The 13348-nt window shown below is 32.6% G+C and overlaps 1 protein-coding gene across 5 annotated transcripts in view; it reads right to left on the reverse strand.

The window, feature by feature from the left end:
• LOC126740499 (diacylglycerol lipase-alpha) overlaps positions 1 to 13348 on the reverse strand; it is an 85051-nt gene that overhangs the window by 29745 nt on the left and 41958 nt on the right. For all 5 annotated transcript variants that reach the window (XM_050446535.1, XM_050446533.1, XM_050446534.1 and 2 more), the window contains exons 2-3: positions 2746 to 3055; positions 429 to 640 (exon numbers count right to left, since the gene is read on the reverse strand). In XM_050446535.1, coding sequence (XP_050302492.1) covers positions 429 to 640; positions 2746 to 2840 — 307 coding nt within the window. In that variant the 5' untranslated portion in view covers positions 2841 to 3055. The remainder of the gene's footprint in view (positions 1 to 428; positions 641 to 2745; positions 3056 to 13348) is intronic.

The following is a 13348-nucleotide window of genomic DNA, read 5'->3' on the forward strand; positions in this document are numbered from 1 at the left end:
TATTTTAATTTTATTATCTTTCACGATAGAGCAATTATGCCATACAAAGCATAAAAGTGGATAAATGCATTTAAGTTAAATGCAAGTTCCACTATTTCATTTTGTATTGATTTCCTCATGCATAGTAACCTTTGCATTGATTTTATCAACAAACAATACTTGTTTTTGTAAAGTGACATATAGAATTCCATAACGAATCCATTGATAAATGAAAATTAAAATAAAAACTCAATTTTGACAAAAATATCAGTTAACCACTTTTATGCTTTGAACGGCAGAATCATTAGTTATAAAAATTGATACTCTATGAATAAGTCAGAAGAAAACACAAGTAACATAGATACTGTAATATAAATTTCTTTAAAACTGAGTTTGTTGCTGATGTAAGAATACTATAGATAAGTAATCCCTAGAACTAAGTTACGTACCAAGTCTTATATATAAAATATACTGCATAGAACTCCTGGGTGTGGTATCCAAAATACTGCCTCGTAATGCAACCACGCATACAGCCACCTCTATCACTATAGAAACTAGCAGAATTGCTAAATAACCAACCACTAGGCTCCATATTAGTAGGATGCAGTGAACACTCTTATCAAACTTTAGGATGAACAGGATAACTGCTAAAATTATTGTCCTAAAAAAATATTATTATAAATATGAACCAAATAAAAAATAGTTATTGTTGTAGCAATCAGATAACAAATATTAAATTCACCATTTTTATGCCAGGGATAAAGAATAATAAGTTCGCTTAAGCATTAAAAATTGAATGAATTGAACAAGATGGATCTTTAATTTATATGTTAGACACACTAGACGGTGTGAACTTTGTTTGGTTAAGTTGAGACTCTCTAGAGAAATTATGCTAAAATACAGATAAAATAACTGGGTAATAATAGTTATTTTTTCAATTTTGGGTTTGTATTTCAGCCATATTTCATTTATTCGTTGCTTAAATCAGCTTGAACTACGATTTGCCTTAAGTAGTTATGCCACTTCGGATATCAAGAATCATTTTTAAATTAGAGATGGATTTTACTGCATTGTTTTTCAATAATCACTATAAGCATTTTGAAATGTGCTTTATTTAAATAGTTTTCCTAAATAGATACATAATCTTATATATTTTTTTACATAATCTTGCCTTCTACATACGGCAATCATCATTTTATTTCGATTTACTCTAAGATAATCCGTCTAACATAGATTGAATTATTAATTAAATTAAATTCAATTATATTATATATTGGTTACAAATTTTCATCTGAAATTATCGATCATTATATATATAATAAAATTAACATTTTTAAAACATAATTTAATGCACCTAAATAGCTAAAAGCCTATATACGCATATAAAACTACCAATTTATTAAATAAAAAAACCAAAGACCATTTCCTGATTAACTTTTTTTTTACGGAATACACTGGCACAAAAGGACAAACCCTATGGTACCCGAGTATCACGATTAGCACCAGTGTTACGAAGGGGTCTGTGGATATTCCTCATAAAGTTCTGCCAGTTATAATGTTCGGGAAACACGTGCTTTGGTAGTTAATTCCACAGACTTGCACTTCTCCATAAAAAGGAGTCCCGATATAGCGGCGTTCTAGGCGACTGCAAATGCACTCGATATTTATGAGTCGCACCTGCCTGTCGAGTAGATCTTGCGTGTATAGCTCTAGGTGGAATGATATGGGTCAGTTCGGAAGAGCGTTTACTGTGACACCTTCCTTCTATGTGCCAAACTATTCAAGCTTATAGTTAACTCTGGAGCTCCTATAAGACGTATAAGACGACCTTTTCTGGATGGAATTAAGCAGCTTCAAAACGTGGTTAATATGTGTATACCTTACTACTGTTGTCATCTACATCTACATCTAGCTCATGGTCATTTAAATAAGAAGGGAGCCTTAAATCTCTTTTTGGTCTTCTTCTCTTCTGCTACTAGCTGAAGGCTTTATAGACATTTCATTTAAATTGTTATCCAACTCATCAATGATAGCATTAGCCAATAGCGTAATTGGATTATCATTTGGAGTACAAAAGTCTATCTGGGAAAAATCATAATCACAATATAAAAGTAACAACTTTTCTGATGGAATGGCCAGCACGGCCTCCCGATCTGACGCCATTAGACTTTTTCTTATGGGGATATGTGAAAACTATTGTATACAAAACTAAACCCACTGACTTAGCTGACTTACGAAGACGAATAACCCTGGCAATTAGATCGATCACACCTGAGATGTTGAGTAACGTTAGAAGAAATTTCTATTTACGGGTAGGGTGTTGCCAAGACGTTCGTGGCGAGCATTTTGAACATCTCCTACATTGACATTATTGTTTAGATTTGTATTATGTATAAGTTTTTGAATATGTTGTAACAATTTTCGGTAAATAAATAATTTTATTTTCTAAATGTTATTTTTTGAATTTTACTTAATATTTCCGAAACAGTCAAAGATAGGTATAGGATATTGTATACAAAATATGTCTAAAATGATCTGAGGAATTTAAAAATTTATTAACATACAGGGTGTTATGTTTGAACTAAGCAAGTTGGTATTGGCCACCGTTATCTGATACTCCCTGTATAAAAAGTTTTTATGAAAAAAAATGCGCAACTATAAAAACCAATCGACGTGTTCGAGCATTTTTTCCAACACGCTTCCGTCTATTTATTAGCTAATTTATTCCATTTGGCTGACGCACACTGTATATATAATAATACTTACCATGTAATATGTGTAGTAAACAAAAACGCTCCAGGAACCACTAAGTCATCGGAACCAACGCTCCAACGTCTCCTAAATACAACTAAGCCAGGCATTTTGTCAAACAATCAGCAATTTGTGCTGGCTCTGTCAGCCTTTCTCGAAGAAATAATGTTTCTTATTATACATAATAACTTTTAATTTGAACGATTTTCTTTGAGATATTGCCAGTTTTTTAACAAATGCAATTTACAAATTACAACTTAAAATGAGCCATTCATCTTCTGGGGTTAAGCGATGGGTTCTTCTTATGACTGCACAACAAGGGAAACTGAAAAAAAAATTAACCGAATTATATTTATCATTAAGTGAAATAGAAAATATTACAATCAATATACAGTGTACTACAGCTGATCCTAAAGGCTGTTGTTAATCCTTGCAGAGTGTTGAAAGTTGTCTCCCTTAAAACCAAATTTAGGAGACTTTAATTAATATTAAAGAATTTAATATTAAAGTACCCCTAGACTTTTAGAACTAGAGTTATTATACTGTAATGGTAAAATAATGTACATATGTTTATGGTAATAAATATTTTTCTTACTAATAAACTGACCATGAATATAATTATTTTTTCCGTGGTAATCGCACGGCGGACTAAAAAGTCAAGAAATCAAATTTGCCCTAGAATGAATGGGGATTATAAAAATAGGTTTTATTTTAACGAAAGCTAATAAAGTTATAATGGAGAAACAAATTTTTCTTAAGATTTTAACACCCTGTAACTCAAACGTTAAGAGACTTAGGTCATAACTTTATTTAAACTTTTCTTCTTAAAATCACCTAAGAATTAACACCCCTAAGGATCAGCATCTTATTCTGTAACACCCTGGATATATATTTATATGTTATACGTATATTTTTTGAAATAATAATATTGCTACTTTAAAATCATCGAATATTGAGTAATATTCACTACAAGAAATGACACTTTAGTCATCGTTTAGTTGTTATCTTTTTTTGTTTCAAAAATGCAGGAAAGTCGCCTACAATAACAAACTTGATTACACGATTTTTAAAAATAACGAACAGCGAAAGCACTAAATGTTTAAAAATAGCAGAAACGTCTGCCAGAACAAGCAAAAACTCTTTTAACGCTTTGTCGCTTTTATGTAATAAGAATCAGATTGTCAGTTTTACTATGTTTTTCTTTGATCGTAAAACCAAGAAATTTTAAGAGGGATTATAAATAAGATTTCTGAGAATAATATAAAAAAACTTTGTTGTCAGAAAATAATTAATAAAGAGAAATTTAAAAATGTATGGAAAAGAATAGTATATGTAAGGAAAAGAATAGTGACATAATTCCATAATGAATCCATTGATGTAAAAAACTCAATTTTGACAAAAATGTAAGTTGTTTACCACTTTTATGCTTTGGTCTGCATAAAAACCCTTCTGCCGTCCACATAGAAGGAAATTACGAAGTAAAAAGAAAATGTATGGGTTATGTTACTGGGTTATAATCTTGCCAGAATTAGAGTCTATAATCGTTATTGCTCAACTAGGAGCTAATATTGCTTGACCTTAAGGTTCAAACAGTAAATTATTTTTTTTTATTCAATAAAAAATTATTAGTAAGTAGAGAATAAAAAAGCAAAGATATTGAAATTTAAAATTGCTATTGGGTTGAATTATGTGAAGGATGAAAATTTAAATAAATCATTTGAAAGTTTAAAAGAGAGTGTGAAAATTATAATTTGCCTTAAATATTATCTTAGAATGAAGGGTTTCGTAACAATTGGCAATAAAATATTTTTAAATTTATTTAATAGAACTAAAGAAGCAATTATTTTGTTTTAAATGGAACCAAAACACAAAACATGAAACTAAATCTATTAGATCTAATATTTTGAAGAAAATATAGATTACCCCATACAGACAAGTAAAAAATATAACAAGTCGCATGTAGTTAAAAGCACTTTTGGTATAGAGTATTTCCCTTTGGGAGATTTGGTAACGTTATGCTTGAATGTCAGAGGGCAGTTTCAGGGGTGCATTTTTTCCAATTTATATGATTACAAAACTTGCAAGAGTGCTGTAAAACTTTTATTTATGTAGCTGTTTCTTGGATACTCATTCTATATGAAGTTTAGTACATAAGTAGTACATTATGGAAAGGTTTGATTTAAACGTTCCTAGAATATTTGAAAGAAGTATTAGTTAGAAGTAGAAGTAGGGATGTTTTATTTTGTTTTACCAATTTTTTTATTACAAATATTTACTTTTTTAATTTAATGCTGGTTGAAATGTTATTATATTTATAAATAAAAATATACATATTTTATATTTTTTATATGTTGTGTATTTTTTTATCAAGTTGAAAAAACTTTTAAGAAAAGCCATTAATAATAAAATTAACTATTGGAAAAAAATCTTAAAGTTGAATATCTATATACACAAAGTCGATTTCGATAGGCGAGTTGAGTTTTGTAAAAAAATTACTGAAGCGATTAATGATAATACTATTCATGTAAAGAATATCTGCTTCAGCGATGAATGCACATTTTATATAAATGGATTTGTTAATAAGCATAACTGTAGATATTGGAGCAATGAAAATCCTCATGCATTTGTAGAAGGGCATACCCAGTACCCTCAAAAAATTAATGTATGGGCAGGCATTTTAGGAAATAAAATGATTGGGCCATTATTTATTAACGGAAATTCAAATGGAGACATTTATTTGGATATGTTGGAAAATACCATCAATCCGCTTATCACTGAATCCATTGAAAACCAAATCGATGATGATGGAAACCCTATACTTGATGAGGCTGAAATATATTTCCATCCAGACGGCGCTCCTCCTCACTATGTTCTTCTTGTTCGACAATGGCTAGACGACGAGTTTCCAGATAAATGGATAGGGCAAAGGGGGCCTATACAATGGCCTGCTAGATCTCCTGATATAACGCCGTTAGACTTTTTTCTATGGGGTCATTTAAAAACTATTGTGTTTACTCCCCAACTTGAAAATTTGGATGAACTTCGTCAACGCATCATCGACAGCTGCCATGATATCTGAACTTGAATTTGAACATCGCCTATATCATTGTTTGGCCAAAAACGGGCAACATTTTGAACACATATTGAAATAAAAACTGATATTTTCATGTTTTTGTTTTCTATCTGAATAAATTAATATAAACAAAGATTTTTCTATTTTTTTCGAAAATGAATCGACTGATTTAAAAAAAAATCAAACGTCAAAATGAAAGACTTCGAAAGACCTTTTAAACAAGCTATTACTCGATACCCCTTGTCGTTGCGTCTCTATGCATATACAATAATCTTAGATGTGTAAAACTTTTTTTGAATAAGCGATGATACATGATTAGAAAATCTTAAGTCTAAATCGATGAACACCCCTAAATTTTTACAAGTAACTTTTGGATTTAATGGAACATTTATTAATATCTCAGGATTTTTCAAATATAATAAACTGACTTTTGCTTTTATCAAGAAATAGCATATGTACTTAGGAAATATCATCTATACTTTGCAAATCAGTGTTTATATTCCTACATGCTATTTCAAAATTAGTAGGGTTTAAGGAATAATATACTTGAGTATCATCACCAAATTGATGTGAGTTAACATAGCTAAAAAATTTTGATAAATCCCAAGTGTAAATGGGACATCCTATGTCATTGATTTAGTTTTCGACCTTAGTGAATTATAAAAGACAATTTGCTTTCTATTGAGAAAATAATTTTGAAAAAAAACGCAAAGCAGCAAGACAAAATTAAGAAGTATGAGGCTTCTGTAAAGATTACTATCCCAATCCCTAAATATGTCATCGGTTACTTGGATTAAGGCTGTAGTAGTAGTAATGCTGCTGGTATACTAATAGGGGGAAAATCATTTAGTTTAGAAGGATTAGACAATTTTGGATTTGGAACCATATGTACTGTTTTCCAATTGTCGGGAAATGTACCTATAGTAAGACAAGTGTTAATAATAAAAGTTATGTGATACATTAAGACATCTGAATACTAAGGTGCTATAAACATCAACATTTTTAAAGAAATACGATTGCATCCAACAGAACACGATTTTAAACTATAACCAATTTTTTCCACCTCTTCAAATGATAAATACTAAAATTAAGTAAATCGTTATCATAAAATATTTTCTTGTTATAATTGTCATTTATAAATTGAAGTCTATGGAACTGAACTAATTAAAAAAAACACTAATTTGATCGGCAGAAATATTGCATTTAGTCAATTGATCTTCATTCGAACGGTCTTTTTTCAGCCCTAACTGCAATATTAACAAGATTTAGTAGCGACTTGTATTCATTCAAACAAGCTTCAGTTTTAAATTTTTTATAGCGTGACAGGACCTTGTTTCTAAGCCTCATCATAAACTAAAAGGTTATCAGTAAGCCAAGGTGCTGGTCCGCTGGTCGTGATCAAGGTAGATGCCATATTTGCTTGAGTCTATTTATATTTTTAGTCCGGTGCTATAGATTTACATTACATTAAAGTGATAAATATTTTATTTTTTTACATTTACATTTAGTTAGTACTTAAAGATAAGGGACCACGACATTGTTAAAATGAAACTACGGGAGAAGGGGGCACAGGGGAGAAGGGGGCACGGACCTTCATGGACGGAAGAAGATATGAGAAGAGCATTTCAACTGATCAACCAAAATGAAATTTCGGTACTAAAGGCCTCTGAACGGTTTAATATACCTTAGACTTGTATTTTGCGTCGCAAAAAAAACGAATTAATTTCAAAATCACCAAGGAACAACCACTTTAAACAAGTTTTTACTCAGCAGCAAGAAAAAGAATTAGTTGCGCATATTTTGGACTTAGAAAAACGCTTTTATGGTGTAACTCCTTTGGATGCTCGTAGATTGGCCTTTGAGTTAGCGGAGATTATGAAGCTTAAACATCCGTTTAACAAGACCGCAAAATTGGCTGGAGTCGACTGGCTCTCCGGATTTAAAAAAAGGAATCCTCAGCTGTCCGTTAGAGCACCCGAGCCTACTAGCATAGCGCGAGCAGCTGGGTTTAATAAGCCTCAAGTTAAAAAAATTCTTTAATGTTATAAGAGCAGTTTTGAATACCCATAATCTTCAACCAGACCAGATCTATAATATAGATGAAACTGGGGTCAATTCGGTTCCAGTTTCCAGGAAAATTTTGGCTGAAAAAGGGAAAAAACAAGTTGGCTGTATAGTAAGTACTGAACGTGGATTCAATGTCACAGCCGTTTGTGAAATTTCAGCTGCAGGAACCTACACTCCGCCATTTTTTCTTTACCCTCGACAGCGAATGAATCCATTATTTATTAAGGGATGTTTACCAGGTGCAGTGGGTTATGCCAATGGTTCTGGATAGATGGATTCTGATCATTTCGTCAATTATTTAGACCATTTGATAAACTACGTAAAGCCTAGTCCAGACAAAAAAACATTATTAATCCTTGATAATCACAATAGCCACAGGACATTGGCTGCAATAAATAAGGCAAAAGAAAATAATATTATAATGGTCTCCCTTCCACCCCATACGAGTCATCGTCTACAGCCACTTGACGGCACTGTGTTTGGGTATTTAAAGTACCAGTATGCAAAGCAGTGCGATTTATGGCATACTAATAATCCCGGTTCTCGTGTGTCATTATATGATTACCTTGTGAAAATTCTCGACCTCTTGGAAATCTAACAAACGACAACCAATCTGAAACTGAAAATCCGGTTAAGAATCCACAGCCAAGCTGCAGTTATAGGACTTCGTTTAAGGATGCCATTATAAAAGTGTCTCCAAGACCAAAGTCAGATGCCCGTAAAAATTCTCAGAAAAAAATAGCCGAGCTCAGCATGCAGAAGAATTGACTAGTTCTCCATTTAAAGACCAGCTGATTGCAAAAGAAGCTGAAAGTAAGCAAAAGACCAATAAGGTGAAGAGGAAAATGTAACTAAAAAGTCTTCAACGAGTATGGAAAAAAATAAAAAGACAAGGAAAGATAAAAAACAAATTGCAGAGCTTTCAAGCAGCGAGAGTGATGAAGAAGACGCTAGCAAACTTTGCATTTATTGTCCAAGCAAATATGGAGAGTCAAAAGCAGGAGAGGGATGGATTTAATGCCAGAACTGCCGTGGCTGGACGCATGATGCTTGCGCAGGCGTATCGGAGGACGAACTAGAATTTATCTGTTTAAACTGTTCCTAAATATAAATTAATTTCCTAAATTCCTAAAAATTAACGTAAAAGTTTGTTAATAAATAAATGATTTAATGTAAATATTTGTTTTATAATTTTGTTGTTGTTAAAACTTAAGAAAACACTATTATTGGTATCGTAAAATGTCTCTTTATTAAATTATAAACGATAAGGCTCATGGTCCCATGTGCCCCAGGAGAAGGTCCTTTGTGTCCCGGTACCAAGAGGCACATAGGACCAGCGCAAATTATTAAATAATCCTTTTAATTATATGTTTTGTAACTGTTTATATCAGTTTATGCATTTAAATCAGTAAAGCAATAGATGTAGTATAATTAGTGAGGTTTTCTCAATCTTAGCTGCCATTGGGAAAAATTTATAGCTATTAATTCCTTAAGCGGTCCCCTGTGCCCCCTTCTCCCCTACTTACTTAACCTATTCAACACGCGTCTTTTAGGTTACCTCGTTTGAATAATTTTTTTTTCAATTTTACCTTAGAATTAAGTTAATGCGATTTCAACCTTGCAAATAAGTGTGTTCACCTATAATTTTAAATTTAAAACTAGGTGTCTTATATACAGGGTGTTTCAGGAGGAATGGTAGATGTGTATCCATAATTCTGAATAAAAAAGTTCATATAAACAGCTATCTTAATCTCAATATATGCTAAGATATAGATATTTGAAGTTGGTCTAGGATAGCAAAAGGAAATTGATCATACGTGATTAAGTAAGCGGTGAATAACAAATGTCATGGGTGACAGTTGCATTAATTCAATAATCAAGTTAACTATTTAACCCAATTACGAGAAGAACTTGAACGTAAAAATAATAGTGGTGAAGATAACCTTAGCATTAAAAAATTGTGTGTGTTGACACAAAAAAATGATTAGATACATCTTTTCTCCAATGGAAAATCTTATATACAAACCTAGGCAGTTTATTGGCTAAATACAGCGAGTTTGTCTACAAAATTCAACTAACAAACCCAAATCCTATTTTTATAACCGAAACATGGCTTTCAAATAAAATACCTGACTCCTTGGTTGACTTACCCGGGTATACTTAATTTAGAACAGATAGAACAAATAAACCTGGGGGCGGAGTTTGCGCCTATATAAGCAACCAAATTTTAATTGATTTTTGTTCACAAAAGTTACCATTTTCTTCTGAGAATATAGACATCCCAATAGTAAAAATAGCAATAAAGATATTTCTTTTACTTTTATATGTATCTATCGCCCTCCCGCAAATGATACCAGTTTGGAAAACAACAAAAAGCTTTTTGAAAAGATGCAAGACTTGTCAAGGACATGTGAAAATTTAGTAATAGTCGGTGACTTTAATTTTCCTAGTTTAATTTTAAAAATAACGAAACTCATCACTGAACCAACCAGATACAGACAAAACCAGGAACCATCGACCCTCGACTTATTACTAACAAACGAAGAATCTCTTGTTTGCAATATTAAAATCGAGGACCCTATTGGAAAATCAGATCATAATATAATTAATGCAGAACTTCAATTTTCTACAAAATCCCACAATGAAAAACAGAGCACTGGTCAAAATAAATAATTGGTGACAAATTTCGAATATGTCTGTAATGATCTAGGAAAGTTAGACTGGGACCAAATGTTCATATCCTGTGAATCCTCATCTGAAATGTGGTCAGTTTTTTATAATATTGTTTGAGACTCTATTACTTTGAATTCTCAAGAAAAACCAATGCGACAGAAAGCTAAGAAACCTTGGTTAAATAAAAATCTTTTTGACATGGTTAAACGAAAGAAACATCTCTGGACAAAATATAAGCGTTAAAGAAATAACATTGACCTGACGAATCATCGTAGTTTTTCGAAAACGATTACAAACTTAATTAAAAATTCCCGCCAAAATTTTGAAATTAATTTAGCAATTTAGCGACAAAAACCCCAAAAAACTATTTAAATACATTCGCTCCTCAACTACATTAAGGGTTTCAATACCGTTACTAAAAAAGGGCAACAACAGCATGTGTGAAAATGAAATGCAAGTCGCGGAAGAGTTGGCGAGAACTATCGAACAGGCATTCACTAAAGAGCCTGAACAAGATGTATTATCTACCCCACACTGTCCTCGTATCTTAAACTCAATAACAATAATAAATATAAATGAGGAAAAAAACAAAAAATTCAAAAATTAAAAAACGATTCGTCTGCAGGTTTGGACAAATTAAAGGCAACTATTCTAAAAAAATGCAGTGAAGTGATAGCTGCGCCTCTTGCAAAAGTAATGAAATACTCAATGATTAAAAACTTTGTACCCGAACAGTGGAAAGTCGCATCGGTCACGCCAATTTTTAAAAAAGGCGACAAGTTATCAGCAGGCAACTATAGGCCGATAAGCCTAGTATCGATTGTTTGCAAAATTATGAAGTCCATTGTTCGAGATGAAGTGCAAACATTCTTTACTGAAAATTATGTAATACCCAATATTCAATACGGATTTGTAAGGAGTCGCTCTACGATTACTAACCTGCTTCAATGCCTTAACCAGAGGATAACAGCCTTAGACAAAAACCAACCAACAGATGTAATCTACCTCGACTTTGCTAAGGCATTTGATAGAGTTCCCACAACGCGTTTGTTACATAAGTTAGAACATCTTGGCGTTAGAGGAGAATTGTTAAATTGGATTGACGACTTTTTAAAAAACAGAAAGTTCAGTGTGAGGGTGAGGGGCACCATGTCAAAATTCTATCCAGTATCCAGCGGAGTCCCTCAGGGCTTCGTCCTCGGCCCTCTCCTGTTCGTGGCTTACACGTGTGATTTACCTTTAGAACTAAAATGTTGGGTATCAATGTTTGCTGACGACACAAAAATATATGCAGTTCCCCTAACTTCTTATCAACAATTGCAAACCCATCTAGACACTATTTGGAAGTGGTGCAGTGAATGGTTACTTCCTCTTAACGCGGACAAGTGTGTGGTGTTACATGTAGGAAAAAATAATCGCCAGCTACCCTATCAAATAAATAACATTGAACTTAAAAAAGTCGAATCTTCTTGTGATCTTGGAATAATAGTAAATAAGGATCTCTCTTGTTCCCAGCATATTGCCTCAATTGTGAAAAGTGCAAATTCTATGTTGTATCTGCTACAAAAAGCTTTTGTTAAAATTCCATTTCACAATTTTATGAAGTTGTATACCACGTTTGTCCGGCCTATTATTGAATATGCAGGTCCCGACTGGTGCGATGTCATAAATGCTCCTTCTGTAACCTGTTTCAAGATTTGTCTGGATAAAATGGACATGTTTAGTGTTTAAATTAGACATTTGAAAATTTATTGAAATATATTGTAATGCCTACTTAGTTCATAGAGCTATACAGAATGTAAACTCTTGGCTATTATCTAATAAAATAATAATAATAATAGTTAGTTCCCAAGTGCCCAAGCATCTTGTAGAGAATATGGTCGACGATTTCCGAATAAACGATTACCAAGTCCCCAAGAGTATTTTCTCTCGTGTCTTCGCAAAACTGACACTTGTAGTGGTAGTGTCCCCAGCAGGTTTAAATCCGAACGTGCAAATCAACAAAACTTGGATGAATTATAACAGATCCTTGAGTCGGTAAAACGTAGTCCTGGTACGAGTACACGGAGAATTGCTCTACGCATCGGGCTTCCTCACGTAAAGGTATGGGAAACCTTACATGAGCAAGGTTTGCATCCATTTCATGTACATACAATGGGTACAACACCTGGGATGCAGTGAACACGCTAGTAGACTGGAATTTTGTCATTAGGTAAATGCTCACCGTCAATTTATTTCATCAATGCTATTCACTGATAATAATAAACCTTCAATCGCGGCGGTATTAACAACACCTATAATTGACATCGGTGGTCTGATAAAAATCCACATGAATCGAATTTCCAACATCGATTTTCCGTAAATGTGTGGTGCGAAATTATTGACAGAACGTTGCTTGAACCCGTTTCTGTCTTACAAGAGCTGACTATTTAAATTTTCTACAATACAATATGCCAATAGATGATATTCATGATGCCCTCCAAGGAACTACACTCGGAGTTATTCCTAGAGCAGAGAAGTATATTGAAGTTGGCGGTGGGATTGTCGAAACATTCCACTTGGACAACGGTTATTACCGAGATTTTCAATTGACTATAATGCTATCTGACTCTGAATGTTTATGTCAGGTTTTGTTTGGAATCAATTATATTTTATTAAGTCCCTAAACGATATGATAAATATATTTTATGAGATAAAATATATATAACTTTGTGCCCTTAAAAAGGTATTAATCAAAGAAGTTTCCTATTTGGCCTTCAATGAACTTGAATCTTTAATTATAGAAAAAAAAATTATATACTAGCG

Source organism: Anthonomus grandis, chromosome 9 (assembly GCF_022605725.1).
Source record: "Anthonomus grandis grandis chromosome 9, icAntGran1.3, whole genome shotgun sequence".
NCBI lineage: Eukaryota > Metazoa > Arthropoda > Insecta > Coleoptera > Curculionidae > Anthonomus > Anthonomus grandis.